Genomic DNA, 22540 nt, shown 5'->3' on the forward strand with positions numbered 1-22540 from the left:
CATGATTGAATCTGCCTTCACCACACTCTTGGGCAGTGCATTCCAGATCCTAACTACTCGCTGTGTAAAAAACCTTTTCCTCACGTCATCTCTGGTTCTTAAACTGATGCCCTCTGGTTCTCAACCCTTCCGTCACCATTGAGAACAGCTTCTCACTATCTACTCGATCCAAACCCTCATGATTTTGAACACCTCTGCTGAATCTCCTTTCGGTCTTGATTCTACCCGTGAGGCATTTTGGATTTGTTTTTATTGTTTAAATGTACTTTATAAAAACAAATTGTCACCTGGTTAAATATAAAATAATGGCATTATTCTGTCAGTGGCAAGGTACCTTTTCTTTTAAAGAAATGGAACAAATTTGTCAAATTAGCTGCCCAGCATCATTCATTTTACTGTTAGCAGAGGATGCTGGAAATACACCAAAGGTCATTTATAGAGAGAAAAGGACAGGTAAAGCTTTATCTTGGGAGATCCTTGGTCCAATGAAGCGATCTTAGCCTCAAAATCTATTTTATTTCTCAGATGCTGACAGGCCAGCTGTGAAATGCCAGGATTTTCTGCTTTTATTGCAGAGTTGCAATATTTGCAAGTCTTTTCTCAAATCATTTGTTGTACAAATATGAAAATATTCCTCTACATGTCTGTGGAAAGTCCTGAGTAATGAGTTCATACTGTCAGCTGCCCAAAGACTTACTGAATTAAACAGTCACACAGTGAAGATTTACTGACCTCTGGGGCTGCAGAAAGTATTACACTGCACCTCATGCCATTCATGATCTGGCAATATCTTGGACGCACTTTCTTTATTCGGAGAGACTTTGAATCAAAGACCCAAACAAGTTGTTAAAGACCATATAGCTCCCTTTAAATTCCAGCTTAACTAAGCAGAGCTCAGAATTGGTACAGGCACCAAAAGGCAGGTTAATGAGGTCATTAGGGAGCAGATCCTGGAGGCACATTAATGCAAGAACGGCAGTGAAACTCAGAACTATATGGGTGCTGGTTCAAAATGCTGTTATTCCCTCCCTATACTATGTGGATTGTGCTGCAGTTCAAGGCAGTGGCTCACCACCAACTTCTCAAGGGCAGTTAGGGAGGGGCAATAAATGCTGGACTGGCCAGTGAGGTTCCAGCCAGGAGGCTGCGTCGCATCTGTTTCAGTTCATTCTGAGTGCAGTATAACTCCAACACATGTTGCAGGTGCCATAACTTTCAACATGTAATTTCTTTCTTGGGCAGTCCAGTCTGTGGAGCCCACTCTCTTCCAGTTGGCAACATAAGACCCTCAGCTCTGTGCTGCAAAGTGACCAGGTGTTTCTTCAATAGCACTCTACAGCTGACTGGTTAGTTAGCCTCTACCTTGAGGGGAGTATGCCAAGTGAGTTTGGTGTTTTTGCAACATTGGGATGATACATCTGCTAACACTAACCATCACTAGAAAAGTTCACACAGCTGAAGTTACTGGAAGCTGTTTTCTCTCCCTCACCAATTCTCAATAGGATAAACTCTTTGTTGGACTACAATTCCGCAGACTTCAGTTGTCCTCCTGTACTTCACCCAGTCAGCTATTTTCATGTGTGTATCTGGGCCACGTCCCAGTAACCTGGTGAATTATACAGGATATCAGAACTGATGCTGATCTCACCTAAGGTTGCAGCATTCAGTTAAATTGCGGAAATTCTTTGGTCCTAACTGGACAACTTGCGGAGTTACTGGAGGAGCAAACATTCTGGGGTATATTTTTCATGGAAAGCTAATTGTATGGCTCAGGGGTTTATAGATGCTTCTTTTACAGTGTTTAAAACTTAGATGGCTTATATCACCTGATGTTGGTAAGAATGACACAAAATATCTCAAATTTTGAATGCAAAAATGTATTACATGCCAGCTACTTGCCTTAAATATGTAAGGTGAAAATATGGATTGCACAGCAGTAACAATGTCTAACCTTTGAGTGATCAGGCAGAATTTTACAGCCCCATCGTGGTGGGGGGTAGGGCCCTAAGATGTGGTAAGCCATTCAAAAATCCATTGACTTTGGCAGAACCGTAAATCCTGCCAGTGTAAGATTCCACCCTATGGAATGGAAATTGGCTATTACCTATTCTGAGGTCCATGACCAGAGGTATGCCAACAGCGGTGTGCCAACCAGGAGGACCAAGACCAGCCTGATATTGATCCTTGGGCCTTACTAACATCTCTTGGCAGCACCCGTTGTGGAGCCCTGCTCCTCCTCAACTCCTGTCTCCACAGGGATGATCTTCTAAAAAAATTGCTAAAGTTTAGAATTGTTTGTTGGTGGCTGCAACTGCTTATATTTACACAGCACCTTTAACGTAATCAACTGTCCCAAAACAACTGAGCCACATTAGCAGATATTAGAACAGGCGAACCAAAAGCCTGGTAGATTTTAAGGAGCGTTTTAAAAAAGGAAAGTGAAGTAGAGAGGTCGAGAGGTTTAAGGAAGGAATTCCAAAGCTTAGAGTTCCAGAACTCAATTCAAAACAATGGGGCTAAGATAGATATCAGGACCCCTCTGTAAGGGACCTAATGCTTGTTTTAGGGGGACACCTGCGGAGCCACCTTTACCAAGATGGCAGCGCCCATAATATAGGCAGAAATCGGCTGTGGTGCATTGCATTCCATAATTTGTCCTTTCTGCCCTGGGGAAACGAGCACAAAGAGAATTAATTTCTATCTCTATATCTGGTGAACTACTGCCCTTCAAGCGGGTGATATCAAAAGGCAACAACACTTTTGCAAGTCAAAGAATGTGTACCTGTTAATGTATATAAGAGTACTCTGATGTGTAAACAACAACACGGGAGTTGGAGGGGGCTGCATTTTCCTCGGAGTGGAAACGTGCAATCCCCACTTTACACTGGCAAGTGGGTAGACATCAGCAACTGGAGGAAAGTACAGAGCCTGTGCAAAGTGCGGCTCTGTCACTGTCTGTGTCCCTCTAAGATCTTCCTCTGATTCCCTTTCAGGTGTGGCAGCCAGTTCCGCCTACGGCAGTAAGTACAACCAGGGAGGGTCATCCCCACCTCTCTTCTTTCTCCTTCCTATTTACTGTACATCCTACTTTCTTTTCAACATTTAAAAAAAAATCATTTTGATCATCTTTTTTCCTAAAAGAAATAACAAAACTGAATTTGTTCTGTCTTGTCTCACAGTCTGCATGCTGTTTTTTTCTGTCACTGTTTTGAAAAAAAAAAGTTTTTCCACAGTTTTTAGCTTAAATCAATGTTTTAAAAAGGGGGGCTTGGAGAGTGAAAGTAATTCTTTGGAATGACAGATCCCTGCTCCAGGTGCACTGACGTTTCAGAAAGTCCTCAGTTTGCATCATTTGTTTATTTTTCTAATGTATTTTAATTTATTTTCATTGGTTCCTACCCCATGTGGTCTATGGACAGATTCGCATGGGCTGTCCAGCCATGCTGGATTCAAAATACCCAGGTGGGGAACAGAGACGTAACCATGGCTCCATTTAACATCAACGATTCCGATCGGACTTGATTCCCAGGTTACACAATGCTGAAGTAACAGGACAGACATCTGTTCCCACCACTGTCGCTGAGTGATCTGAGACAGTGTGAAACTCTCCCCACTTCGTATTGGGTGCTGATCTCAGTGATGGCAGCAGTGGGAGTGCTCGGATGCTCTTAGCCCATTCCCTGACTTGGGGAAAGGAAGTTAAGGGTTCATGGTTCTGTGCCTGAACACTATCCAGAGACCCTTGGTCAGTGAGGTGTGCTGCTTGGGTATTGAAGAGGAGAGGACAGGGCAAGGTACCAAGATAGCGGCCTGCCCTTATGGAGCCATGGCCCAGTTGATAATTACATGTGGGGGAGGAAACTGGAGGACGTTTTTTCTGTTAATCAGAAGAGTGGCGGATTCTTCTCTGTAGTGAATAACGACAGAATTTACCATCCCCGATGTACTGTATTGTAAGGTATGATGCCTTCTTCCTCAGCCAGTCAGGAATGGATTGTTTAATAACTACCAGAAATAAAAACAGGAGATGCTGGAAAGTTGGAGTTGGGGTTGGAAAGTGAAACGTTAACTGTTTTAAGTGGGGCTCATGAATTGTTGGAGGGTTCCACCTCAATCACTAGGCTATGTTTCTCATCTAATATAAAAAAAATACAAAAACACTGTAAATCAGAAATAAAAACAGAACATGTTGTAAAGACAAAGGATGTCTGTCAACATCCAGAAACAGAAAAGGTGGGTGACCATTTCAAGCAGAGACCTTTTGTCAGAATTGCTGTCCTTATAAACTGAACTGGACTAGCTATATAAATACTGTCTATAAGAGCAGGTCAGAGGCTAGGATCCTGTGATGGGTAACTCACCTCCTGACTCCCAAAGCTTGTCCACCATCTACAATACACAAGTCAGGAATGTGATGGAGTACTCCCCACTCGCCTGGATGAGTGCAGCTCCAACAACACTCAAGAAGCTCAACACCGTCCAGGACAAAGCAGCCCGCTTGATTGGCATCACATCCACAAACACTCACTCCCTCCATCTCCTATGCACAGTAGCAGCAGTGAGCACCATCTACAAGGTGCACTACAGGAATTCACCAAGGCTCCTTAGACAGCACCTTCCAAACCCACTACCACTACCATCTAGGGGGACAAGAGCAGCAGATAGATGGGAACACCACCACCTGGAAGTTCCCTCCAAGTCACTTACCATCCTGACTTGGAAATATATCGTCGTTCCTTCACTGTCACTAGGTCAAAATCCTGGAACTCCCTCCCTAACAGCACTATGGGTGTACTTACACCACATGGACTGCAGCGGTTCAAGAAGGCAGCTCATCACCACCTTCTCAAGGGCAATTAGGGATGGGCAATAAATGCTGGCCCAGCCAGTAAAGCCCACATCCCATGAATGAATTTTTAAAAAATTAAATGAGAAAGGCCTTAATTCAAATTGCTCACCACGTTGTTTCTCTCTGTTTGAGACCCTGCTGCATACTTTCAGTTTCCAGATTTGCAATACTTGTGTTTTTACATTTTCATGAGGTCTGGTTGAGCAGCGGAGGAGAAGAAAGGTTCTAGGATTTATTGCTATGACTCCCTGTTAGACGTGCCTTTCATTATTTGGAACTTCCCAAGATGATATTTTCTAGGACCAGACTGCCGTTTCTAAATCTGTGATCAGCAGCGAGTCTGGGACTCACATCTCCCAGTGCAGTGCTGAGCCAGGAATCCCATTCCAAAGGCAAAGTAATTACTTATTTCAGTTCAGGGCCTTAAACACGGTGAAACAGTGAATGAGTCACGGAGACAAAAACAGCTACAGCATAGATAGAGTGGACACCCTAGAGGAAGTGGATGGGAAGGACCTATTTCCCTCAGCAGAGAGTTCATAGACCAGGGCCATAGATTTAAAGTAATTCATAGAAGAATTGAAGGGGAGTCAAAGAGAAATCTTTTCATCCAGAATGAGGTGGGGATTTGGAATTCACTCCTGAAAGGGTGGTGAAGGCAGAAACCCTTATCACAATTTAAAAATATCTGGATGTGCCCTTCAAGTGAAGCAACCTTCCGGTATATGGAAAGTGGGATTAGGCTGGATTGCTCTTTTCCAGCTGGCACAGACAGGATGGGCCGAATGGCCTCTCTCCAGTGCTGTAAATTATCTATGATTCCAGCATGCATGTTTCAAGGGAGGTGACTGGAGTGAAAAGTTGTGAAGAAATGTTTGGAGGAGGATGAGGAGAGGCTCCGTGAATTAGAATGGTTTCGGGAAAGCATTCCAGAGTTTGGATGCAGACACGTGCACGCAGCCACAAACACACCCTCAATGGAAAGATGCCTTGAAAATGGCCACAATGACCACAAACTGTATTGTCCAGTTGATTCTGTGCAGCTAAATTTTTCCTTTGTTTTTACATATATGCAGTCGTTCAGAAATCACAAGCGGCGATTCCACTCTTGGCTTCTGCCTCCCAGAAGCCACAGAAAGTGTCAGGTACCATCACTTGCTACTAGCTTTCCATCAGTCAGCAGCTCAGTTAGAGAACAAACTAGAATGAGATCCATGGGCTGCTGTTTAAATGGCCACAAAAATGTGGGGGTAAAATCCAGTGGCTTTATGTCTGCTTTGTGATTTTCAATTTAATTTGAAAAAAAAGCTAAGTTGGTAACAATATCCTGACGTACAATCAAACCCCATTTAAAGGATAAAGTCCACAGAGAAAGATCTTATCATTGAGGTGGGAGGTCAGCTATTTACTGGATCGTCTAGGTTTGTAAATACGCTGATGCCACATTGGGTCACATCCTGGAGTTGTAAAAATTCAAATACTCAGTGAAATAATTAAGATGATAGATCAGAGAGAATGCTCAGTTTAGGATTTCTGGGTGCAGGAGGGGCTCATTGTGAGTTTGCCAACACCAGGGATACCTTCTCCCCTTTCAAAATTCAAACTTTACACACATTTTATCCATTTCCAACTTCAGGATAATGAGCACTGTAACACTGGACTGGTCCCTGCCCCATGGTTTAAGCGAGTGTCACTTGGCTTTCCAAGAATGATCATCGTGGATGCCTGTGCACAGCCACTGAACCCTTTGAATAGAGATCTCTCACTGTACAACAGGTATGATTGAACCTCTGATTGTATCCATGGTTGAAGCCTAAACCTGTTATAAATTGAACAGAAAATGCCATTAGCATCAGAGACTCCAGAGTTTATACTTGGTGGTGTTCTTAGAATTTAAGAACATAAGAAATAGGAGCAGGAACAGACCATACAACCCCCTTGAACCTGCTCTGCTATTCAATACGCTCACAGCTAATCTTCTGCATCAATTCCACTTTCCTCCATGTTCCTGTTTGCTCCCCATATTCCTTGATTCATCGAGAGACCTTAAGTCTGTCTTTCTGAGCCCTGAATATATTCAACAATGGAGCATTCACAACCCTCTGGGATAGAGAATTACAAAGCTTCACAACCCTCTGAGCGAAGTAATTTCTTCTCTTTTCAGTCCTAAATGATGGGCCTCTTATCCTGAGATTGTGCCCCCATGTTTTATTCCCCAGCCAGTGGAAACGATCTCTTAGTCAAGCCCCTTCAGAATCTTATATGTTTTAATGAGATCACCTCTCGTTCTACTAAAGTCCAGAGAATATGGACTCAATTTACTCAGTGTCTCATAATATGACAGCCTTCTCATCTCAGTGACAAATCTAATGCACCTTCACTGTGCTGCCTCCAATGCAAGTATATCCTTCCTTAAGTACGGTGACCAATACTGTGCATAGTATTCCAGTAGTTGTCTCACCAGACCCCTATTCAATTGTAGTAAGACTTCTTTATTCTTGTACTCTAATTTCTTTGCAATAAAGTGCATTGAAATCAGAAGGGGTTCCAAATATAGGCAAAATAGAAGCAGAATCCACAATTAACCACCAAAACTGTCAGTTCTTCTCAAGCCAGCATAAAATCATTCAGTACTAAAAGAGGCCTTGCAGCCCATTGTGTTTGTGCTGGCTCTTTGAAAGAGGTGTCCAAGTGTCTCACTCCCTTGCTATAGAATTGTACAGCACAGCTCCCTCCAAACAGATAGTAACAGATTGGCAGTTTACAAACATTTTCAATCCTTCGTTCAAATTATGATACTGAAAGGGTTTTAAATCTCAAAAATCTCGTTTCAATTTTGCAGTGAAATTTATAGTGAAAGAAATGAGTGCTTCCAGAATGACCAAAAACCAGAAATATGGGCAATGTAATAAGTCAAGAGGAGATTGTGAAAAAAAAGATTTAGAGTACTGGTCCCTACTCCTAATGATTGGTGTTAAATCAACTCATAGGGTACTGGAGCCCAGAGAATGATGTGTACTTATGAGTCTGGTTTATTGTATCAGAAGTTACTAACAGAATGAAAATTGATTGGGAAAATAATAGCAATGAGATTTATGAAACAAGATAGATTGCAAAATCATTTCAAAATAAGTAACATTTTTAAACCAAGAATGAACAAGACTTGGGCAGGTTACATCCCATTGGGAATCATGGAACCTGTGGGGCCTACAAATGAGATCTACAAAAGAATTAGGGATGGTTATTGGTAAGGATCACACTCTGAGGCAGATCACTTGTCACAGCCAGAGTTAATGGTGAATCTCAGCTTCCATAATTCTATTACCTAATGAGAATCACAAAAGCACTAGATGTGATAAATGCTGGACAAGCCTCTTCAGTTTGAGTTTAGCTCACGGTCCAACCCTCATCTCTTTACAGTTTGCACAAGAAAGGTATCAAACAGCCATCTTCTTTTAACATGACCAGAGACCTCCTTTTATTGTACAAAGTCACTGGGATGCTTATGCTCTTCGTTCTCCAGTGACTTTACAAATCTTTCACAAAGATCCATTATATTGTGGTGTAATACTGAATGGAATAGAGTAGCGATTGTAATCTTGAATGTTAAGCGACAGTCCTAGTGACATTAGGGAAAGAGCCCATCAATAGCATTGATTTTTTTTTAAAAGAATACTTAAGTAATTTTCCTTAGTGCAGATTGGTTCCTAAGGCCTGCGGAAAGAAAGTTTTAATGATGGTCTACAGATCCTTTCACATAGGACTAGTACTGATCATTCATTTAGCTAGTGCCGTATGTTCTGTACAATAGTTCAGAAAAGGCAGATTGTAACAAAAATCAGAAAACACAGGATTGTGGTTTATGGATGTTTTTCACATTTGAGTTATGAGGGGTCAGTGTTTGGATCATTATTCTTCTCAATAGCTACATAAACAGGGAGCACAAAATCAAATTTTCAAATAATAATTAAAATAAGTAAGTGTAGCAAATTGTGAAAAGGACTAAGTGACTTCAGGAACACAAAGATTAGTACATAGATTGGGCAGGTAGATGTCAGATTAAATTTATTGCAGAACATTGTAAGGAGGTACATTTTAAAAGGAATAGTAAACTAGATGAAATGACAGCGAATGATAAAATTTTGAAAGGTCACAGACAGATGGATTAGAGTTTTTCCAGATGAGTAATTCTTAAAAGTGAGAGGATAAATTGACTGAACTTTATTTTTTTTTTTAAAAGAATACATGATGTTAGATTTTATAAAATAGGGGTATAGAGTACAAAATGAAAGGCTCAATGTTAAACTGATGCAATTCATTGGTTAGGCTGTAGATAGAATGAGTGTCATGCTTTGTGCAAACTTACTTTACGTTATGGAGAAGATGCAGAAGGAAGTCGCTAAGGTGATACCAGGGATGAGGAGCTAGACTCTATGAAGGGAGACTAGAGAAACAAGAGTTCTTTTCAATAGAACAGATAAGGTTAAGAGGAGGTCTGAAAGTTCAAAATGATGAGGGGTTTTGATGAGATAAATTTCCATTGGTCAGTGGGTTGGTGACCAGAGCACATAAATTTAAGCTCAACACTGAAAGAACAAAGGGGGAGGTCAGGAGCATTTTGTTTACACAGAATGGTGTTTGGTCATGGAAACAATGGTGGGAGCAGAACTCACAACATCACTTTAGAAAGAAAAGCGGATAAATAGTTGAAAAAGTATAAACATTGAGGAAAACAAAGAAGAATGGAGGTAAGGGGTGCTGGAGGATGCCCAGCACTAATGGAAGTGAATGAGTCAACAGGAAAATACTAGAAAAAGCCCCTCAAACTCATTCTTGCTTTAGACTAGGGATGGAACCACCAGCAAACACCACTGGATTTGCAACTTGAATTGATCACTATCATTACTTTGATCAATTTTCCTGGAACAGTGTTCACCGAAGTGTGCAATCTCTGCAACTGATTCAACTCTGCAACTGTGGTGATCAGTGTAACTTCTGTAGTATTATATATGGTGGTCAGTGTAACTTCTGTAGTGTTATATATGGTGGTCAGTGTAACTTCTGTAGTGTTATATATGGTGATCAGTGTAACTTCTGTAGTGAATGGTAGAACATATTTCCTCTGATTCTAATTAATGGTACAATCAACTTCCTGTGAAACTAGAAACCAGCAGAAATAAGCATGTAAATTAACGGTTAGCAACAGACTCTGTAACTGAATTTTCCTCAAGTTGTTCTGCTTATTAAACTGCCTTTTTCCTGCTTTATTAAAAGGAAAAACCATTTCACGTCTTGAAAAGGAAGTCAAGAACAGTAAGTCTTTAAGACTAGTTATTGACAGCTAGCAATAGTATTAGTATAGACCAGTAGCTAGAACAGCAATTAGCAATGCAGACTGGGGGTGTGGGTTACTATTGTCTCCAGCATCAATATTAATTGATTTTAAAAATAAACCAGCAGACTAAACCTCTTTCATCAGCACTAGTTACATTGATGTAGACCACAGTTGCTAGTACTACCCGCTTTGACATTTATTATTCTTCTATGAATACAACCTGTTTTCTATAGCCCTAACAATTGAAACAAATTAGTTTGCAATGTGGATTTTACAATCTAAGGCAACCTCAGAATCTGTGCTTGTGTTTCCTGTTGAAGGCCCTGTACCAATTGCTGCGCGAGAAGTTAAGAAGGGCGAGTTTATAGTTGCTGTTAAAGTTACTCAATCTCAAAGCAGTAGTTATTCACGATAAGCAAACTCCTGCTGATATCCATGCCCATTCATTGAATGTAGAGCACTAGTTTGGATCCTCTTCTTGTAGAGCAGGTTCCTAGAGCAGATCGTAAACTCTCATCACAGTTTATGCTATTTACTTTCTTACCAATTTTCTCCCCTTCTGTCCTGAAGGTGATGAACAGTTCCAGAGGTGCCATCGTTCCTTCTTAGCTCACTTGAGTGCCTATTCTTCCTGTGTGAGCCCAGATAGGGAATGTCATCAGGTGATTCCATCATGAACATTATCACGGCCAAGCCCAATTCTGTCCACACTTGAAATCTATATCCACACATTTCCAGCAGGAGTCACTGTATGGTGATTATGCTTGGTTATTCCATTTCTTAATTGCACAGTCCCTTTACTCTCATACTGGGACCAACTAACATTGTCCACAATTTTATGCTTCCACCCCACTTTTCCTTTCATTTTATTTTTCTTTCCATTTCCTTCTACCTCATCCAAATCCTGCCAAAGAGTTAAATACATTTTGACCTGTTCTAAAAGCAATAATAATTTTTGCCTTCTCACTGGTTACTAATCTTTAAGTTGGCATTTAACCTTAGAATTTCAGCTGAAGTGTAACTTCGTGGTTCTTTGCAGAAGGCCAAAGCAACACATGAAGCTAAAGAATAATTCTGCAAATAGGCTAACTCCACAAAATCGCAGATAGTTCGGCTTACTGCACAGTTAGTCAGCTTTGCATCAGCAGCTTATATACCCAAGACTAAACTTAGTGTGCACTGCTCAATTGGCTCTTCTTTACCCTGTAAACTATTAAAATGGCAGTCCAGTATAGCCAATGCCTTCTGACCCCTTTAGAAAATGGTGACAGATCATTCTGACATCAACTAGTATTACTAATATGAACTATGTAATGGAGGTTTATGCTACCAGACTTGCTATCAGTTAAATTGCTGACAATTTAGTTACTGGTGCTAGTTACTGAAGGCACTGGTGAAGATCTATGGTTAGTAATGGTTAGTGGTAAGGGTCACTTCCTGACACACCTTCACCTTGCAAAACATTAACCTGACAAATGGAATCAGTTTGCATTTAAAATATCCAATTAAAAAGGTGTACATGCACTCACTCACAGATTGTTTGGTTGTATTTCTTTGCTATAAATGATCTTATGACAATATTGTAACAGAAGCTCTGCTTGTATAAGTTGTGAGTGGAAAAGTATTAACCGTTAATGCAAATTACTGAGTTGGACACGCTGCCTTATTATAAAATTGAGCTAACAAGTGTGAAAATAAAAGTGTCTTCAAATTTAGAAATTAAATTATTTTACCGAGAGAGTCTTCAATCTGACACCTGCCTGTTACATTGTACTTATATGATGGTTCACTGCTTGCTTACAAGGAGGACAAACCTCAACCGCAGGACAAGCAATCAAGAAGGGTGAGTTTGTAACATGAGCTACTAGCATTGACCAGTGACAATTGCACTGATTACTAGCATAGAATTGCAGTATTATTTTTTAAATCCAGAATAATCCCTAAAGTATTGAGCAATAACAGACCTGTAACTGTTAAAAGTAGAGGCACAACCACTCAAGTATAAACTTGATAACAGATGTTTCTGTTAAGTGAATGGGAATGGGAGATTTACTTGCAATAACTGTTAATGGATTCATTTCCTTTTGAAATTCCTTTAAGTGAGCAGTTTTATTGGCAAATCGCAGTATTCAGCAGGTTTCCTACCATGTTATACTGCTCCTTTGGGTATAAATCTCATGACTTCCTATTACTTCCAATCACTTTGTATTCAGCTGGTAAAATGTGCACACACATTTTAACACACAAAGAGTCTCGCTCTCCCAGCGGAATGTTTATCTCCTACACAATATCCCACCTAATGATCTGATTCTGAACAGTCACTCTATACACTGCCACAGAAAATCTCGACAGGCTCATGACTGTCTGGTCATGAGGACATTGACATTATACAGAAAAACATAGCAAGATGCACCCCCCCCCCCCCCATCCCCCCACACAACTGCCTCCCCCCAGACAAATTTACCGCTATGCATATTAACCATTCTTCCTCATTTCTTCTGTATTCAATCATCTTGCCTGTCTGTAATTGAAGAAAGAAATCTACTCCAACGACCCCCAATTGCGGTACAGGGTCCTATCCATGGAGACACTAGTTCTGGCTTGTTGAATGATCAACATTGATATGCGACATGAGAAGGTCAGGGCCTATACTATGAGTAATGAAGGGAGTGAATGCAGGGCATGCTGTACGTTGTCCCTGGAGACAAGCTCATTGACAAATTAATCCATTGCCTCTCAGACTCTTTCCTGCCTCAAGCTCCTGCTGACAAGATGAATGTCTTGTATGAGCACTGGTATCTCTTATAATGAGCAACAATTTTCCTCAGATAGGCACTGGAACTAATCCCATGTTTTAAACCCTAACACAGAAAGTGATACTGGGCCTTGCTCAATTTGATGCAGAGATTTATGCAACATTTTAAACTAAATATACAAATTATTTTAACAGGCAAGACTAGCTCTGAAGTCATAATATTAAGCTAAGTTGTTTTAATTTATTAAATTGAGAAAAGTCACACTATGGTATTTTTGTCAACTAAATTAAAACTACAACTACATTTCTTGTGAAGGCTAGAATTAAAAATATTTCTAGAAAGAAACATCAGTAATGTTAATCCGACATAATAATCGTTGTTTCTTGTTGCTATATGGTTTCATACAGCCTCATTTGTGAAGTTGCTATCACACTTACCGTGAACTCTCATAGCTCCCACTTGGATCAGCCCAGCGTTTTCAGGCACATGCTGTGCTGTCCACTTGAAGAGTCATTGGTCTGTTTAAATAAGGATAATAGGGAGCAATTAATTCTGCAAGACAACAGCAACAACTTGAATTTATGAAGAACCTTTAACATAATTAAACACCCCAAGGGGCGAAACAGGAGCATTATCAACAAAATTTGATGTCCGATATTAGGTCAGATGACCAAAAGCTTGGCCAAAGAAGTAGGTTTTAAGGAGCGTGCTAAAGGAGGAGGGGAAGAGATAGAGAGACAATTTCAGACCAATGATGAAAAGGGTAGGAGAGAAGATAGAAAGATCAAGAAGAAGTGTTTAAGTGATGCTGTGATTGGGTTTGAAAAGCCTGTAGATTGTCAGAGGAAAATAACAGGAGGGGGAGAGTTTCAGTGCTTGAAGTCCTGGGAAGTTATAAAATATTTGAATCACCACAAAATGGACAGTCCTGTATCCACTGAGTTGCCTGGTGATGAACATTCATCTAGAGTATTATAAACTAGAGACATTCATTTGACTCTAGGGACAACTGTACTTGGTTGTAGGTCAAGAAATGCAATCAGTATATTCTTCATCAGTGTTAGAGAATTCCACAAAAGAACAACAGGATGGAAAGGACATTAATGCAAAGTTCAGGCACAAAAATGCAACAGCACAATGTCATTTCAAAGCCCAGGGGCTGATTGTGCAATTGCCAATACTTTATGTCATATTATGCAAGATTCTCCAACTTCTTGTATGCACTAAATAACAAGATTCCAGAACTAGGCAACATTCTGAGATTTAGATGGATTTTAAGGCAGATCAAAAAGTAATCAAACTGGGCTGTACATGTGAAATGTAAAGGAGTAAAGAATAATTTACATTGCTTTTGACTATGGGAGAAAGAGCTTCCTTATGAAACAAACGTAACAGTAGAAAAGAAAAATTAACTAATTTACACTGAGCAATAGTTTATGTTAACAATGAAGATGACAAATTCAGAGAGCTCTGACTTCTATGTCAATCTATTCACTAAGGAGACACTACAATTTTATTATGGGTGATGTATACTGTACATGCTTGTGTTACACCACCTCGTGCTTTAATCATCTCTCTACTCTTACTTATATGCTTAAGCAACTTCCTCGCACGCAATATTGTCAGAGAGGGTTATATGTAAGTGTACGTTATTTTTCCTAGCTATTACATTGGGCTCTAATCCTTTTACTGCCTTTCCTGTCGCACAGTGAGTGATAGAATATGGCCTCATCAGGTTTGTGGAAGAAGTTTAGATAATGACAATACAAAGATTACTTTGTGAATGAGTCAACCCACAGGAACAAATCACTGCCTCTTTAATTCACAGGGTCCACAGCTTGTGCTCCTCAAGCTATTAAGACCAGTTGGAAAATAGAGGCATCAGTACCTGGATTCAGAGCCTCAATGAAACATAAGTTGAATTGTGTGTTTAACTAAGAGATAGATTCAGCAACAACTTCAAAAACAGAAACAAATAATGATATTGTCTTCAAAATTGATCACATTAATAAGGCAGGTATATACATAGCCTGGTATTAGAGAGATTCAAACTTAAAAAAGTTATTAGTTTGCATAGTAATATGGACTTTTCTCACATGAAGCTGTCCTTGGAGCTCCTTGACTGACTCAGGAGAGTGTACAGACTTGCCATACTTAGTTACAAATATATCAACAAACAGTTACCATCAACCTTGAGCTAGGGACAGCCTTGAACACTTGCAACCGACACATCTAAATAGCCTACATGTACTATTGAAATTGGGCCTCACTTTTCTGGAGACATCATTTTCTCACATTACCTACAGAAGTAAGACCACAAAACTGGCACAGTACTGACTGCATCATAAAAAAAAGTTCAATGTAAAAGAAAAATCAAGACAGTAGTGGCTTTTATCAACAATCTAAATATATTGTTTCAGTGTGGGCTGCAGTTCACTTACAAAACAAGTGCCCCGTCCTCTTGTTTTGAATACTGAAGGAATTATTTTGGCATCCATGAGGCAATCATGAAATTCTGAGGGCCATCAGCAGCAGCAGAATTGTATTCATCCACAATCTGTAGCCTCATGGCCTGGCATATCCCCCACTCTTCCATTTTCATCAAGCCAGGGTACCAAGCCTGGTTCAATGAAGAGTGCAGGAGAACATGCCAGGAGCAGCACCAGGCAACCTAAAAATGAGGTATCAATCTGTGAACCTGCAACACTGGACTACTTGCATACCAAACAGTGTTAGCAACATGTGATAACACTGTTTAACATGAGTTAAGCGATCCCACAATCAACAGGTCAGATCAAAAGTCTTAAGTCCTGCCACATCCAGTTGTGAATGGTGGTGGACAAATAAACAACTAATTGGAGGAGGAGGCTGCAAAAATAGCCCATCCTCAATCATATGGGAGCCCACCAGATCAGCACAAAAGACAAGGCTAAAGCTTTTGCAACAATCTTCAGCCAGAATAGGTGATCCATCTTGGCCTCCTCTGGAGGTCCCCAGCATCACAGTCTTCAGCCAGTTCGATTCATTCCATGTGGTATGAAGAAACAGCTGAATGCACTGGATACTGCACAGACTATGGGCCCCAACAGCATTCCAGTAGTAGTACTGAAGACTTGTGCTTCTGAACTTGTGCGCCCCTGGCCAAGCTGTTCCATCACAGCTACAACACTGACATCTATCTGGCAATGTAAAAAATTGCCCAGGTACATCCTGATATGTCCTATCCACAAAAAAGCACCACAAGTCTAACCTGGCCAATAACCGCCCCTTCAGGCTACTCTCGATAATCAGCAAAGTGATGGAAGGTTTCGTTGACAATGCTATCAAGCAACACTCACACGGGAATAACCTGCTCACTGACAGCTCCCTGGGTTCTGCCAGGGCCATTTGGCTTCTGACCTCATTACAGCCTTGGTCCAAACATAGACAAAAGGGTTGAACTCCAGAGGTGAGGTGAGAGTGACTTCCTTTGGCATCAAGGCAGCATTTGACCAAATGTGGCATCTAGGAGCCCTATCAAAACTAAAGTCAATGAGAATCAGGGGGAAAATTCTTCACTGGTTGGAGTCATACAAAGGAAGATTATTGTGGTTGTTGGAGGCCAATCTTCTTAGTCCCAGGACATTGCTAAGGAGTTCTCAGGGTAGTGTCCCAGGCAGAGCCTTCTTCAGCTGCTTCATCAATGACCTTCGTTCCATCACAAGGTCAGAAGTGGGGCTGTTCTGTGATGATTGCAAAATGTTCAGTATCATTCACAACTCCTCAGCTTCTGAAGCAGTCCATGTCCATATGCAGATGACATTCTGGCTTGGGCTGATAAATGAAAATAACATTCCCCAGCACACAAATGCCAGGCAATGACCAGCTCCAATAAGCGATAATCTAACCATCTCCCTTTGACATTCAATGGCATTACCATTGCCAAATCTACCACTATCCACATCCAGGGGGGTTACCATTGTCCAGAAACTTAACTGGATCAGCCATATAATTACTGTGACTATGAGAGCAGGTCAGGGTTAGGAATTCTGCAGCTAGTAACTCACCACCTGATTCCCCAAAACCTGTCCACCATCTACAAGGCACAAGTCAGGAGTGTGATGGCATACGCTCCACTTGCCTGGATGAGTGCAGCTCCAACAACACTCAAGGCGGCTCAACAACATCCAGGACAAAGCAGCCCCATTTGATTGGCACCCCGTCCACCACCTTAAACTTTCACTCCCACCACCACTGAAGTGGCAGCGGTGTATATCATTATACAAAATGCACTGCAGTAACTTGTCAAGCTTCCTTCGACAGCACCTTCCAAACCCACGATCTCTACCACCAAGAAGGACAAGGGCAGCAGTTGCATGGGAATGCCACCACCTGCAAACTTCCCCTCCAAGCCACACACCACCCTGACTTGAAACTATAATTGCCTTTCCTTCATTGTCGCTGGGTCAAAATCCTAACAGTATTAGGATCCTAACAGTACTGTGGGTGTACCTACACCACATGAATTACAGCGGTTCAAGAAGGTGGCTCACCAACACCTTCTCAAGGGCAATTAGGGATGGACAATAAATGTTGGTCTAGCCAGCGACACCTACATTCCATGAAAGAATACTTAAAAAGCCTTAATGAAATGATGCCTATCGAGCCCTCCTACCTATGTAGTACATGCACATTGACATTGGGCAAAGTGAGATTAGGCTCAGTGATAACACCCTCTACAGTGAACCACCTCTGATCATCACTCTCCAGGCTCACACATGAACAGGCTCCCAAAGGGAAGGAGAAAGGGGAAGAAAATTGGAGCAAAAAAGAGAGGAAAGTCGGGCTCATATTCAGACTAATAGGACCATTTAGGGCAGCTAAATGCATTCCTGACATTTACTGCAGCTCAAATCTAGCAGATCATGAATAATAAGGTATTAAATGGATACATCTCGATAAACATACCAACAGATTAACATTTGGAAGGGTGAAGACAAAGGATACTTAATCTGCTTCCTTAGGTTATTTTCTGCAAGTATTCTGTGCAGTGATGCATTTAAAAGGAGAATTCCACTCATTAATACATTAAACAGATCAGGTCTTCATTGAAATAAATGGGAACATCCAGGCTTTTTAAAAAGTTGCATCTTAAACCTTAAATACTGCTTTGCTTACAGGGTAAATGAAGACATCAGCCTCTGCCAAACGTTTATGAACCCAAAACCAAATCTTGAGTGCAGAATATTTTTGTGCACAAATGCATTCTACAATAAACTGATCAGCCATTTTAGTTTTGTTAACTAGAACTTAAAACTAAAACTACAAATCTGAAACAGAAAACACTGGAAAATAGATGTAATCCCACCAGCAACCTGTAAAGACAAAACTTATTGGGAGCGGACCTTTCCTTGGAACCTGGCTTTGTTGCACACCTATCCCATCAATTCTGATGACAGATCCCAGGCAGGAACATCAATCTGATGGGTTGTTTGAAATACTGACTGACCGCTTGCTTGCATTTCAAATTTCCTTCCTTTCTTAAAAATCCCTCACAGAATGGACTTTGGCTGCATGCAAGAGATGGTGGCATAATGGTCCTGTCATTGGACTAGTAATCCAGAGGCCTAGGCTAATACCCTGGGGGTCATGGGTTCAAATCCAACCATGGTAGATGGTGGAACTTAAATTCAATTAATAAAATCACTTGTGACTGTGACAACAATCATTAATTGTCATAAAAGAAACCACTTGGGCCCTTAGGAAACAAAATCTGCTGGTCCAGACTATGTGTGACTCCAGACCCAAAGCAATGTTGTTGACTCTTAACTGGCCTCTGAAATGCCTAGTTACTCAGCTCAAGAGCAATTAGGAATGGGCAATAAATTGCTGGTGATGCCCATATCCCAAGAGAAAATAAATTTTAAAAAGCGCTTATCAGGGAACCACACAGTGATCTGTTGTAAATAGATTGATTTACACACATACATAAAAATACTCTGCCTTATATTTCTTGTAAGACAGCTGAACACAAGTTCCAAGGCTTTTGGCATTTCAACTGGGTGAGATCTAGAAGCTGCAGCCAGTTAGATATAAACACAACCTTTCAGACAACCAATAATGGATCATCATTTGGAAAGCTGCAGCTGGAAACTTGCAGCCAGTGGCAATAGTACTCCAGTGCTGAACTTTTTCAGCTTTCCAAACCACAGGTTCCTCCTTACAAAAAAATAGAAAGGATTATATACTTCGAACAATTTTTTACAAAACATGCTCAGAGAAATATGCAGAAATAATTTATTAATTCATAATCAGTTAGGAATTAAAGAGAATGTTAGACTCTGATGATATTTTGGATCTAGATTCTGAAATGTACCTTCAGCACCAGAACGCTAAAAGGTGCATTTTTGGCAAAGGAACACTTCTTATTTTAAAATTCATGTCTTACTTTCTCTTTATTAATTAGATGATTGAAACTAATCCAGGAGATCAATGTGGCTGATATTTCTATACAATACCTACCTCCATCGCATCACGCTTATCTAGCCATGTGTCTGAAATACACAAAATATCAAATTTTTCCAACATAGCATATGACTGCAGTTCTAAAAATGTATTTCTAACACACTTCATATTTATGTAGAAACAATTTAAGGATCTCTCATCTAGCTTCTTTAAGGAGGGATGGATTGCCAGACACACTGAAAACCACTGTCAAAAATAAAGACATCATCAATCATGCTGCATGTTATATGTATGCACGGTGAAACTATACAAAAATACTTGGATATACTTTCAACAGTTGAGAATAGAGAGGAACCTAGAGACACTAATGAGATTGAAAGCTGATATGCAGCAAAACATGCTGAACACTTATCAGGTGGGCACTTAAGTGGAGCTCATTTCTAGGGAAGAGAAAATGGCAAAGTTTGTACAAGTTTCTTGTTACTAACCTGGTTTCTGATATGTGCAGATACTCCAAAAAGAAAATCAGGATATGGAGTGCCCTCCAGTGGAGGACAATTGGAGAGACCAAAAGGTATCAATCCAAGCTAGATGGTGCAGCCAATTAGCAAACTGTTCAGAACTTGGGTGAGGGTAAATAACTTAAGAGGTCAGGAATACATTGCAGAATTGAGCTATTGAATATAAAATTACATATTTGTAGAAGAAAACGATAATTTAACACAAAACGTCAAATCTAAGCAGTTTGCTTATCCTCAGTAGATTGCACCATATTTAGATCATAATATCATGAAATCTTTCAGCTTAAAGACTTATATTTATATAGCACCTTTCACAACCTTAGGATACCCCAAGGCACTTTACAGCCAATTAAGTACTTTTGAAGTGCAGCAATTGTTGTATTAAATGCAGTACCCAATATGCGCACAGCAAATTCCCACAAACAGCATTGTGATAATGATTAAATGATTTGATTTTGTGATGTTGATTGAGAGGTAAATATTGGCCAGGATCCTGGTGACAACTCTCTGCTCTTTTTCAAAGTGGTTCCTTTGTGTCCACTTGAGAGAGCAGATGGGATCTCCATTTAATGTCTAATTCAACAGATGAGGTAATGAGGGAGGAACTTAGAGACATGCTATCAGGTGGGCACTTGAGTGGAACTCATTTCTAGGAAGGAAAAAAATGGTAAAGTTTGTAAAGTTTCTTGTTACTAACCTGGTTTCTGATATGTGTAGATTCTCCAAAAAGAAAATCAGGGTATGGAATGCCTTCCAGTGGAGGACAATTGAAGAGACCAAAAGGTATTAATCCAAGATAGAAGGTGCAGCCAATTAGCAAACAGTACAGTCAGTGCAGCACTCCCACAGTAATATACTGGGGTGTCATCCTAGATTTTTTTGGTCAAGTCTCTGGAATGAGACTTGAACCCATGGCCATCTGACTCAGAGGTGAGGTTGCTACAAACAGCTAGCACAGAGGCTACTCAGCCAATTGTGCCTGTGTCCAATTTGTCTCACTGCCCTGCTCTCTCCACACAATCCTACAGTTTTATAGGATCATAAGGACAAGAGAGACCATTGAGGACCTTTGAGCCTGTGCCACTATTCGTTTCACATCAGAGCTATCAGAACTTCACAGCCTGGCTGGTAATCTGGGGGAGACATCATCTGATTATCATCCCGCCAACTTCTAGCTGGTGAGTTTCAGCAGCAGGCGAGCCATTTGCTCCACCAGATTACTGTCTGAGCAGTACCCCCATCTACTCCAATTCCATTTCCTTGTTTTTTCATTGGATCCTTCATTGACATTATGATGAATTCACCTTCAAAAGTGGCCCCAGAATTGTTTTGTTCCCATCCTTTGGATCTTCTTCACAAGTCCTCTAATCCATCAAGTCTATTATTTAAACACCTATTCCAACCCAACTTCTCAACCCCCTTCCTAATCTTTCCCTGGATGGTTTGATGTTTATTTCCACTTATGGAATATCTTGGGTATTAAAAGCGATATATAAATGCAGGTTCCTGTTACTTTAACAATGCCGGTTCCTGTCCATGTTCCACCCCACTGAAACTCATATCCATGCTTTTGTTGCCCCCAGGGTTTGATTTTATCGTGCTTTCTGTGCCAGTCTCCCTAGTTCCACTTTAACTGAATTCAATTGTGTCCAAACCTCTGCCAACACTAAATTCTGTTCACCATCACCTCCCCATCCCCAGCACTTGCCAAACTCCACTGGCTCTCCAACTGAATTCAAAATCTTCACAAGTCCATATGTAGCTGTGACACAGTTTTGTCTCAGCCCACGCCGCTCGTCTTCTGATGGTGATATTCTGTACATTTCCTACCACCCCTTTCACCTCTGGTCTAAGCCAACTCAAACAATATCAGGATTTGCATAATCATAGCATGGGTCGCTCGTCAGCGTTGAGGAGCGTGGACCACATCTGCTTTTGCCTTCCTGACTTTGAAAAGCAGGAGGCCAATTGTAACACCCTTATTGCTAACTGAGCTGAGATCAGCTAACTCATCCCTGACCTGGCCTTCCTAATCCATGTGGTTCGGTGTCCCATTATGCTGCATATTTACCCATTGATATAAAGACCGTCAATCCTGTTAAAGGCTTCACAAGCTTAGTTGTAACATTCAAACATAGTCTTCTCATTACTGTATTGCTGCTAATTTCTACTGTTAACAGCTCCCACAGCTATCAGTCATGCTCCAATCCAGTGCTGGTTGATTGCGTTTCTATCACAGATTATTCACATCACTGATTATTCTAAAACCTTACATGTGGTGATACCAATGGAAGGAATTTTTAACTTTTTCAAGCACCACAGAAAATATTAAAGCCACTTCAGACACAGCCTAGATCAAAGCTGGGAGGAGGCCAGAGAAACTTTAAAGGTAGGACAGTGATTAGAATAGATGATGCACGCCTAGCTTATGCATATTAGAGCAATATTTGAGATCATGCTGTTTAGATTGTTTCAGAGTTAGTGTTTAGATTTTGCTTATTTTTTATTCTCTTTCCACCTCCAACTCTCCCCTGCCCCACACACCTCAAAATGTTGACACAGTCAGTGAAACAAAATGGTCCTGTTCCTCGATCTCCAGTTGCGTTCCATGGTTAAGGCTATGGGGGTCACTCAG

At 40.7% G+C, this 22540-nt stretch overlaps 1 protein-coding gene across 1 annotated transcript in view; it reads left to right on the forward strand.

Annotated features, from left to right (window-relative positions):
• ntng2a (netrin g2a) overlaps positions 1–22540 on the forward strand; it is a 112023-nt gene that overhangs the window by 81438 nt on the left and 8045 nt on the right. The window contains exon 5 of the mRNA XM_041193884.1: positions 2994–3020. Within this exon, the coding sequence (XP_041049818.1) occupies positions 2994–3020 (27 nt within the window). The remainder of the gene's footprint in view (positions 1–2993; positions 3021–22540) is intronic.

This window comes from Carcharodon carcharias, chromosome 8 (assembly GCF_017639515.1).
Source record: "Carcharodon carcharias isolate sCarCar2 chromosome 8, sCarCar2.pri, whole genome shotgun sequence".
NCBI lineage: Eukaryota > Metazoa > Chordata > Chondrichthyes > Lamniformes > Lamnidae > Carcharodon > Carcharodon carcharias.